General features: G+C 37.2%; 2 protein-coding genes across 13 annotated transcripts in view; one reads left to right on the forward strand and one right to left on the reverse strand.

Annotated features, from left to right (window-relative positions):
• The first annotated feature begins 626 nt into the window (after positions 1–626).
• GlyS (glycogen [starch] synthase) lies at positions 627–6,286 on the forward strand. Of its 2 annotated transcripts, XM_034331221.2 has the most exons (13): positions 627–643; positions 718–962; positions 1,436–1,592; positions 1,665–1,849; positions 2,117–2,313; positions 2,390–2,582; positions 2,653–2,915; positions 2,990–3,200; positions 3,272–3,408; positions 3,489–3,621; positions 3,696–4,082; positions 4,161–4,367; positions 4,455–6,286. In XM_034331221.2, exons 3-13 carry the CDS (start codon positions 1,454–1,456, stop codon positions 4,485–4,487), a joined length of 2,085 nt encoding a protein of 694 aa, XP_034187112.1. In that variant the 5' UTR covers positions 627–643; positions 718–962; positions 1,436–1,453; the 3' UTR covers positions 4,488–6,286. The 2 variants fall into 2 exon arrangements, with proteins under 2 accessions (XP_034187112.1, XP_034187111.1); XM_034331220.2 differs by having other exon boundaries at positions 635–962.
• Positions 6,287–7,626: 1,340 nt separating this feature from the next.
• Wdr62 (WD repeat domain 62) overlaps positions 7,627–11,191 on the reverse strand; it is a 53,243-nt gene continuing 49,678 nt past the window's right edge. For 8 of the 11 annotated variants that reach the window (XM_076692249.1, XM_076692246.1, XM_076692248.1 and 5 more), the window contains 6 exons: positions 9,825–9,973; positions 9,552–9,753; positions 9,341–9,467; positions 9,062–9,258; positions 8,819–8,839; positions 7,627–8,093 (listed from right to left, as the gene is read on the reverse strand). In XM_076692249.1, the coding sequence (XP_076548364.1) occupies positions 7,705–8,093; positions 8,819–8,839; positions 9,062–9,258; positions 9,341–9,467; positions 9,552–9,753; positions 9,825–9,973 (1,085 nt within the window). In that variant the 3' untranslated portion in view covers positions 7,627–7,704. Of the gene's footprint in view, positions 8,094–8,818; positions 8,840–9,061; positions 9,259–9,340; positions 9,468–9,551; positions 9,754–9,824; positions 9,974–10,778; positions 10,914–11,191 lie in introns of all 11 variants that reach the window. The other 3 variants (XM_034331211.2, XM_034331216.2, XM_034331212.2) reach the window with 2 other exon arrangements.

Raw genomic sequence — 11,191 nt, forward strand, 5'->3', positions numbered from 1 at the left:
ATCACATTTTATTATTCCTTCCGGGTAGCTTCATGTATGTAGGTCTGCTGGTATGCAGTGTCACTGGTTCTACGGGGTCTCTGACACCCCAGACGATATCAGGTCGGTATGCAGAGCGCGCGCACCGATGCTTCGGGGTCCCTGACACCCCAGATGCCACACTGCCGGTATGCAGTGTTACTTGTACTTCGGGGTCTCTGGCACCCCGATGATATCAGGTCGGTATCCAGAGGGCGCCACCGATGAATATGGGTCTCTGACACCCCGGATGCCACAATGTCGGTATGCAGAGGGTCGCCGGTACTTCGGGGTCCCTAACACCCCAAGACTAAATTTTGCCTTAAATGTAAGATAAATTAAATATAAAATAAATGTAAATAGATCCCTGAAATAATATTTATAACAAATTTTGCGTGATTTACATTACATTTGATTTATATTAGTAGACGAACAAATAAAAATTATAATTGTATAATTGTAACTACTATTTAAATAATTCGAATTCTCCTTCAGAAATTTATCCCAAAATATGATAATTGTAGGGCAATTTGTATACATGTTCTTTATTGCCAAAGTAAACTCTATTAGCAACTGTGTTGGAATGTACTTTACTTCTTTTTGTATATATTTCGGTGGTACATACGTAAGTACCCGCGTCATCGGAAGGAAAGGACTGATCGTAAGCCAAAATGATTTCATAGCCGCTCAAACTTTCAGATATCTCGTGCCATCTGTGGTTGCGACAGAAATACAAGCAATGTGTTTATCAGTGAATCGTCGAAGATTCATCGTCGGATTCAAAGTATGTCGAGAAGCCGACTCGAGCCTCGTTGAGCCCTTGTGACCTTTCGTAGTTTGTGGTGACCTTCACGCGAGGTTGACTGTGGAGCTGCTCGTACATCCATCTACTTCTCCTCTTCGTCTTTTCCCTTTTCTATTGTGAAACATTATTACAAGGAGAAGTAAGTAAACTTTTCATCTCTCCGTTCATACCTCGTCTTCGACAAGTGTCATGGAAGATCTCTTTCACTGTGCGCTTCAATGGAGCCGGCATACAGCTATAAAATACCATGCGCTGTCATTGACCTCCGATAAACTCATTGAACACTCAACGTGCTTCTTTTGACAATGATATTTCGTCAATGAACTTGTACTAAAAAATTTAACACGCGGCAATTGAAATTCTCCCGCACTGATCTTCATCTTGAAATAAAAGAATTTGAAAAATCGTCTCAAAATTAAATTTTTAATTTACATGTTTATTCAACAAAATAAAAATATTTTAAAAATTTGAAGCATACATTTAAAAATTCATTGAATAATTTAAAAAATAATTTTATTAAAAAAACAATATTATATATACTTCAATTTCTCTCAAATACTATATTGCATCAATGTAAACATTCATTGATTTAAATTTATTATGTAAATATAGACCTTAAGAGCCAGCAAAATGTCAAGGGAACGTGTATCTAGAAGATTTTACCGTACGTACAGTAGTAATGATTTACATGAATTTATGGATCGTGGATACAGTGCCCAACATGAAAATAGATGGAATTTTGAAGTTGCATGGGAAGCTGCCAACAAAGGTATACAAAATTTAACAATTCACAATAGGACTTCAAATTTATTATAATTATTTTTAAATATTTTATTTTTAGTTGGGGGTATATACACGGTAATAAGGTCCAAAGCTTTTGTTTCAACTGAGGAAATGGGAGATCAGTATTGTCTTATTGGTCCATACAAAGAAACTTCAGCTAGAACTGAAGTTGAGGAAGCAGACTTTCCAAATAACAATCCATTGCACTTAGCTGTTCAAGTTTTACGCGATCAAGGATTTAAAGTAGGTTTAAATAAAGGGTGAAAAAAGGGTAGCAGAAGGAAGTACATAATAAAAAGTCAAAATCTTATACTTCTAATGCTAAAGTAGTTTATTCTGTGCCAAGAATAATGATTTGGCTGTAGTCCAGATACAAGGCCAGAATTAATTCAAGGGTAATGGTCCTATATGTGAATTATGTAGTTATGTGCTTCATTCTGTTTTCTACAAAATCTTTAAAATGTTAAGAATGGCTAAGATTTATTTCATAAAATAAGAACTCTTATTGAGGTGGTAACAGGAACATGGCTGGTTGATGGAAATCCACAAATAATTCTCTTTGATATTGGAAGTGCAGCATGGAAGCTGGATGAATACAAGCAGGAATTATGGAACACATGTAATCTTGGTATTCCTCACCTCGATATAGAAGCGAATGATGCCGTTATTCTCGGTTATCTCGTTTGCCAATTTATCACTGAATTTAGGTAAACTTTATATTAGACGAAATCTAACATTTATTTCTATGCCCTGTTACACTGAAAACGATTTTTTCCGTTCTAGAAAAGCTGCAGAGGGATACTCAGATGTTCCACCACGTGTAGTAGTACATTGTCACGAATGGCAAGCGGGTGTCGGTTTAATTGCATTAAGAACTAGACACGTGGATGTAGCTACGGTTTTCACTACGCACGCTACGCTTCTTGGTAGATATCTTTGCGCGGGAAAGACTGACTTTTATAATAATTTAGATAAGGTATACTCCACGATCGCTAAGTGCATCGAAAAGATAATAGAATTGGTATCTCATCTCGATTTCTTTCTAGTTTAATGTCGATGAAGAGGCAGGAAAGCGACAAATTTATCACAGATATTGTATGGAACGTGCAGCTACGCACTTAGCGCACATATTTACGACTGTTTCGGACATAACAGGTTTCGAGGCCGAACACTTGTTGAAACGGAAACCAGATATAATTACGCCAAATGGTTTGAACGTGAAGAAATTCGCGGCAATACACGAATTTCAAAACTTACATGCTGTTAGTAAAGAAAAAATACACGAATTTGTTAGAGGACACTTCTATGGGTATGTATCGCCAATAAGACTTTAATTAAGTGTTCTTTCTTCGTATTAAACTTAACACTTGTATATCGTTTCAGTCATTATGATTTTGACCTGGATAAAACTTTATACTTTTTTATTGCTGGACGTTATGAATTTGGAAACAAAGGAGCCGATATATTTATCGAAGCTTTAGCCCGATTAAATCATTACTTAAAATCATCTAAACCTGATACCACTGTAGTGGCTTTTCTTATTTTCCCAGCGCGCACCAATAATTTTAACGTAGAATCGTTACGAGGTCATGCTGTAAGTTAACAAATCCCTTCTATTTGAATAAGAAATGATTATTCATAAGTAATTTAATTTTCCCATTGAAGGTTACCAAATCATTGAGAGACACGATTAACGACATACAACAAAAGATAGGAAAACGTATGTACGAGTTGTGTCTTTCTGGTCGCATGCCTGATGCTCAAGATCTTTTACAAAAAGAAGACACTATCAAAATTAAACGGTAGTACTCGATTTCAAATCAACGTGATCATAAATTGTAGCCAAAGCATAAAGAATTTTAATTGTAGCTTTGTGTTGTAGGTGTTTGTATGCTCTACAGAGAAACGGACTACCCCCAATTACTACACACAATGTGATCGATGACTGGAATGACCCAGTTTTAAATTCTATCAGAAGATGCAATCTTTTTAATACAGTTAATGAACGAGTTAAGGTAATGTCAACATACACGTTTTTACATCACGTATAATAATTACAATCAATATCAATTACCGTTTCACGTTGTAGATAGTATTTCATCCAGAATTTTTATCATCAACAAATCCGTTATTTGGTCTCGACTATGAAGAATTTGTAAGAGGGTGTCACTTGGGAGTCTTCCCCTCGTATTACGAACCCTGGGGCTACACTCCAGCGGAATGTACAGTTATGGGTATTCCCAGTATAACTACGAATCTATCTGGTTTTGGATGCTTTATGGAGGAACATATAGCCGATCCAATGAGTTACGGTATTTACATCGTGGATAGAAGATTCATTGGTCTGGAGAATAGCGTTCAACAACTTGCTCATTACATGTTCGACTTTGCACGACTCAGTCGCCGGCAGCGTATCATTCAAAGAAATCGTACGGAACGTCTTAGCGATCTTCTTGATTGGAGAAACCTTGGCATCGTTAGTTCAATCTCTATTCTTATTTTTTTTTGTATTATTTTCTAATTGGATTAGTTTTAATTTAAAGATTATTTTCAGTATTACCGTCAAGCCAGAATCCGAGCTTTGATAGCCGTGTATCCGGAATTAACTTCTGAGTACGCTGAAGGTGGAGTAGGTCGTTTCAGTTATCCCAGACCTATCAGCGAGCCGCCATCACCCACTTCTTCCAGATACACTACTCCGACTGCTTCGGTTCACGGTTCTGATGACGAAGACGAAGACGAAGTTGACGAAGAGAAAGAGGTTTTTAACATTATCTATTGCTTTGAAATAAATTTCATAATTTTCATTCTGTTTTGAATATTAAACTATTATATTTTCCCGTTACAGCTGGCGGAATTGCGTCAAACAAATAGCAGATAAATGTTAAAATGATGACAAACTTAGCATGGTAAACGATAACTCACATTAGATGAAGACGTGGAGACTTTGCAATAATAGTGCCAACAATTTGATCAGTATGGTCAGATCCTCCATGAAAATTTAATTTGTAAGCTACTCATTGTATTTCATTCTTGCCGTTGCTCGTCATACTATCCTTTTGTTACTTCTATAACGACAGATTTGCGAAAAATTCAATCACAACAAAATAACGGTATGTACAACCAGTATTTACACCCGACATTCAAAATCGTTACAAGTAAGTCTTCCACGAATCATGCACCCCGCGTTTTGAATTAGTAATATTGTTGTATTTTGAGAACTATATTTGATGTTATATATATGCGTATATTTACCCAGTGTTCCTATTATATGTAGAGGCAGCTATATCTTTATGACGATTAGCGCGCGAAGAAAAGCTACTCATGATTTTCAATTCTCGAAACACCATGATGATCTACCACTCCTTCTTTGTGATTCCTATGGGTTGATCTTCTTGTTTTCTGAAAATGAAACTTTCGAATATACATTTTTAATCGCTTTCGACATTTCGTTGCGTCAAGGATTTTAAATTGTAAATTTCGAACGCCCTCAATAATTATCGGCGACTTAATCAGTTTGTAAGAATTATTATATTATTAATTATTAACGTAATATACAAAACAAAGTGCTAAAAAGTTACATTCTCTTTTGCGGCGAAATCATTACATTTGGCATTTCACGATTACCAAAACTGTCTTGTCTTCTGCAAAAAATTGTTCAAATAAATATGTACATGATTCAGAAACGAACAACATACTACATAACAATACGCCTTAATAATAACAAGTACAACAATATACAAAGCCACTAAATCAACATTTTTTTTTTTTTGCGATCAAGTTAAAAGTATTTCAATGTCTTTGATGGTTATTACACATGAGAGAGAGAGAGATAAAGAGATAGTGAAATTTGGAATGGTTCATTACCACGTGAAGCTAGGTAAAGACGAGGAGATGCATATGAGATGAGATTCGACATTCGTTCCACCTTTTTACGTACGCCTTCACGGTTAACAACGACGATGTATCATTACAAAAATCCTGACATCTAATACAAAACGTTCGAATTTCTAAAATACACGATGATGATATATTAAACGCGATCGACACCTTCACCGTCGAAACCAAGCGTAGGCTTCGATTTTCTAAAACGATCAGGTTCAGCGGCATAGCCATCGTTAGTTTCTGTAACACTAGAAGCGATAACCGATACCTTTTTGATTTTGTAAACGAATCTATGCGACTAAGATTGCTTCGATCTTACTTATCGTCCTGATCATCGGAAAGAAAAAATAAGCGGCAAAGGTGTCGATCCGTATCATGCAGGAATAAGGTCACCTCCATAAAAAAAAAATTATTTCTCGCGCCAAAAAAGAATATACGATCAGGGAGAACAACGGAACACAAACGTACTTTCAATTAAAAAGAAAAACGAAGAAGAGAAAGAAATTCTGTAAAGCAATACTGAATTACAGTTAGTCATAAGATTGTTTTTAACCTAGTTGTCTTATAAATTATATAACCAATAAGAGACAGTTTAGATTCGCGTAAAGGATACTAAAGATATGTTACACGTGTATCAACAAGAATTAATTCGTACGCCTAGGAAAGCAGTATACGTAAACGATGCTGGTTAAACCTAAATGGCACGTTTTATACAATTACATACAGAATCTGAGAACTTTACACAACAAAGGACAATGGAGAAAGTAACTACGATTTATATAAAAAAAAAAAGAACCGACAAACGAAATCACGTGTGTTTGTAATAAAATCGTTACTAATACGTGTTCTCGTAATACTTTGATTCCTCGATACAATTCCTTCCTTTGAAACCTAAGTAAAGCCTGTTTTATTTTTTCTTGCTCTTCGAGTCGAGCCGCAACGTTTCAACGAAAGTTTTCTTTGCGACTCTTTGGAACTTTTTGCCATTCGCCTCGCTCGACGGTATTCACGTGTAAAAATATTTGTAATTTCTATGAGAAAATATGCAGTCGCTAAATGTAGTAGTTTTCATGTCAAATTAATTTCGCTACTCCTAACGCGCGTGTCTTCTGCGAACGAGAAAGTTGGTAGGAGAATAATGAACAATCGCTTATTTCATTCAACATTTGAAAATAGAAAATCGCGTTTCGGATTTTTCAACAAACGCGAATCGGACAAGGGGTCTACAAAGCCCGCCTTTTCTTCTTTTTTTTCAATTAAACTAAACTAATTGCAAGGTAATTTCTTTTCATACCGGCAAGTTTACACATCGCTTACTGCATACTTCGGTTTTTCGTTTTAATTATGATGTTTCGTCGAAGCTTTGAAACGTCAGGGAAGGAAGAGAGGTTCCGTTTTTAGACCGTAGGCAGAGACAACCTTTGGTTACACAACAAGAAGACTAATATTATGATATAATATCCCGCAAATAGTCGATAAATATATATATAATATATATTTGCCTGGAAACTAGTCTAAGAGTCTTTAGTTAATTGGCATTTCAGGGCGTATGGCCTCAAGATACGAGTGAGTTTCACGCAGTCAATCTTTCGTTTCCCTTACTTTTCTGCTTTCGCTTCAATGGGAGAGGAAAAGTTTCGAAACGGAGGGTTCAAGGTACCCGCTCCTGTCTCTAATTAGCCCGTTCGAACTTCCGCGAATCTCGTGGACCTGTTTGCACGAAATTGCCGGTAAATATTCTACTAACTTTGGCTACAAACACCGTCCAGTACACGATGTAACGATACACGATCATTCATCGAACAACTTTGACTTCTAACGTTTTCAGAAATTTTTCAAAACGCTTCACGATTGGATCAAGAAGAAGAAGGAATTGGATCAATTCCTTCCTTTGGCTCGCAAACAGCTACGCGTTCAACAACAAAAAAAAAAAGAAAAAAAACGAAAAAAGATCTATATTCGAGTTAGAACACGTGCTGTTTACATCTTTACGCTCGATCCTGCTTAATCGTGAAGTTACATATCCAAATTCAGAAACATCGAGAGACCATAACGGAGGAGCACGCGTGTCTCGATGCATTCTTCTTCAGGGGCAGGTATACAAAGACCGAGAGGCTGTACACGTTGGTACATACGATAAGTAACTGTGCACCGCGGCTGGATGTCCTGATGGTTTTCCCCTTGGAGAAAACTCGTGTAAGGTGGACGGATTTTTACGTATGGCTCGATTGCGTTCCTCCCATTATTTGCTGCATCATGCTTAAAAGCATCTCAGAGTATTGCTGCATCATATTGACAACTTTTCCTTGATCTTGACCGGCGAGTAGTTCCTGGAACTTGGCAGTCGCTTCGTTCATCGATACGTTGTCCCCGCTGGCCGAACCGTCGTTGTGATTATCGCCACCGGAGGAGACAACCAGTCGCAGGGTACGCATCGTTTCGTTTACCGACGATTCAAGGCCTCTTAGCATCGTGTCCCTGTCGATGGTACCTCTAGACGGATCGTCTTCGTTATCTATCGTTAAACGCTTGTACAACTGCACAACATTGTCCGCCGTTCGCGTCAGTTCGTCCGCGATTGTGTTGCACAGTTGCGTGGACACTGCAAGAGGGAGATTTACGTTAAAATCGATGACAAACTGACGAAAGTGTGTTTCTATGGTTAACGTGTTTCTTAATGGAAAGAGGAATATTCTTGAATCGGTTACGAATAGAAGCGGATGTTCCATAGGTTGAATGAAGATAAGAATTGTTAAATATGTAACATTCGCTTCGATGCGGAGGGAAAGGGACGAGTGAAATCGTGCAGCGTGCAGGTTACATCGATTCTAAAATCCGTAATGAGACCATGCTATTGTGAAACCTATACTTGGGTTAGTATTCTAACGATGATAGAACTAATTATTTCGTGGTCTATGAAGATGATCTAAGTAAGAGCAATTTCATGACTGGCGTAACACGAATTTTTCAATCAATTTATGTACATTATTTACAAATTTATCCATCAATTTGTGAATCTATCGAATGAATTCGGAAATGAATACTCTCCTTTGATTAATGTAACGTACAAAGCAGACGAAACATTGAAAATAAATAAATACATTTGAACGGTTCAATGTTCGATGAAAATTCTGAACGTAAACGTGTAGCATGTTATGTACAGCGATCTACAGACTGGGTACTAGTCTGTTCTAAATTCCGTAACGATTCTGTGTCTGAATGTTTGTTCGCTTTGTCATAGCATGATCACTTACAAATTTTTTTTAATACACTGAAAGTTTTATTATTTTCACAGGACAGCATTCTCAATAGGTGTCTTTAGTTTACCTAATGTTTTATCCGTGCCTACTGCAAGAGTAAAATCTTCATTAGATTTTAATGTCTTACAACGCTGATTGGATATTCAAACGAAAAATAACGTCAATCATATATTCCTGTTCTAACAGTAATTTGTTATTGTAAGTATGTATCTCTTGCAATCTTGCATGCTTACACTTTGAAAACGGCAAGATGATTATGAATTGTGATAAAGAACATGAAAAAAAAGAGAGAAACAAAAGGGATGATTACATTCAGCACTTGCTACATCGATGGCACGATCGGTATCTTTAACCGGAAGCTCTTGGGGGCTAGGATCTAACTGATTCCTATTTGCTGTTGACATTCTGCTCGCATTTTGTCCTATCGTGCTATTTCCGCTTCGACAGTTTGTTATAATTGTCGTTGATCCCGATCTCCTCACGGTCGTGCCAGGTAGACTTAAGCTGCTGCGATAGTATAAGTAAATAATAAATTAAAAAGCTTATATCCCACAATACTTTAGTGTGTTACGAAGAAAGTGTAATGTACTTTGTAGCAGAATGATCGATACTGATGCTTCGAGGTCTCGGGGGAAGCGCCGGTTTTCCACCGTTTCCGTTGGAGGACGTATCCTCTGAACTGGAGTCTTCCTGGTTACCCACTTGACTTAGATTTACTAAGAAATTGTAGGAGGGTTAATCGAAAGGAAAAGAAATTGTTTAGAAAGCAAATCATTGGTATTTTTTAATTATAAGTTTACCACTCGAATATGCTCCCTGCATGCCTCTCCTCCTGAGAACCGACGGCAAATTGCTATTGGAAGAAGAACTCGATTTTATTTGATGATTTATTTTATTTTGCGAACTAATCGTTGGTCTCATCAACCCGCTCATCCTGTTATTTCCTGTCTGATTGTTCCATCCCCTTCCGTTTCCTGGTCCAACGTCCGATTCCGAATCGCTCTATAATATATACCATCGTTGAGAATGAAAAAGTACAAACTATATAGAGTAATAATTATTAAAGAACGTACTTGATTTAAAACTCCAACGCTACTGCTTCTTGTCATGTGAGAAGAATGGTTCTTCGTCGAAGCGTGTCGAGACGGATTCCCGCTATTCGCGTTTCCTAGCCCACTTCTCGTCGCGGTGTTTACATTCTTATTACCTACTTTTCCTGAAACTATTATGAATTATTAGAAAAAAATCAGTTTACCTAAAACATTTTCTACGTTTACGAGCAAATACGTATAAATTTCGGTCTATATTTGTATATGCAACATTGAAAAGAGAAAAATAATAGTATTCGATATCTTGAATCAAACAGTAATATCAGTAATTAACTTTTGAGCAGCGGCGACTCGCGTATAGGCACTGTGGAACTGCAGCACCCCCTATTTCCACTTAATGTTATCGATAACATTTAACATAATAAGTCCCTTTTTCTTTAATTCTTTCTTTATACTTGTAAATGTCAGTAGCCATCCCCCACTTTATGAAAAAGATACAAAAATCTTTGTTTGGAACTCTGCGCTTCACAGTTCCAGTGGCATGGTGTTTGACTGTTGTGCGCATGCGCACATAGGAAGCTGCGCGCAAAGCTGCGTACTGACGCTCCCGCAATGCCGGCTTTTAAAACAAAGGCTAACAATTTTCTGGAGCAGCACTCCCACTAATTTTAGCGACAAGCCACCACTGCTTTTGAGTTATTAAAATGTCATCAAAATATCGAAAAATCGATTGATTTTAATAAAAGATAACTATGCTATACGGGGGTCGTTCCAAAATTAATTTCTAAAAGACCGCACGCACTCGTCGTGACTGTGACAACTAGTAGAGGGCAGATTTGAACTTGTAAATGTACAAAAATATGGCGGCGGCAATGAACTATTCGAACGACCGGAATAGAAAAGTTTGTTTCTTGATTTAATCTTTCAGTTTCTATATTGGAAAGACCCTCAAAGACATGGGACACAATGAAAGGGTACCTTGTATTGGACCATGCAGTAACCTATTTGGCGGGCTGATGGAAAGATCACTCAGCGAACAGGCACGTCGCATGCCACCCCCCTCTTCTTCGCTGTCAAAAACTTTTGACGAGATTCGCCCCCCACTACTGCCAACTGTCGACAACAACACGCACACACATGCACTAAGCTACTATTTTACCATAATTTTTAGTGTATTTTGTATTTTCGTGTACTTGTGATCTTTCTTTTTTTCTCGAGAAAACTTACCTTCGATTCGTTTTCTTTTTCTTGAATTAATATAGATAGACCTATCTTTAAAATTTCAAACGATTTAAGTATTTGTAGAAGTTTCGAACAGTGTACTTGTATGTAAATAGTGTATCACCGATTTGAACGGATAGAAAAACGAATATAGGCTGTTTTCTCTCATG

This window comes from Osmia lignaria, chromosome 14, assembly GCF_051020975.1.
Source record: "Osmia lignaria lignaria isolate PbOS001 chromosome 14, iyOsmLign1, whole genome shotgun sequence".
Taxonomy (NCBI): Eukaryota; Metazoa; Arthropoda; class Insecta; order Hymenoptera; family Megachilidae; genus Osmia; species Osmia lignaria.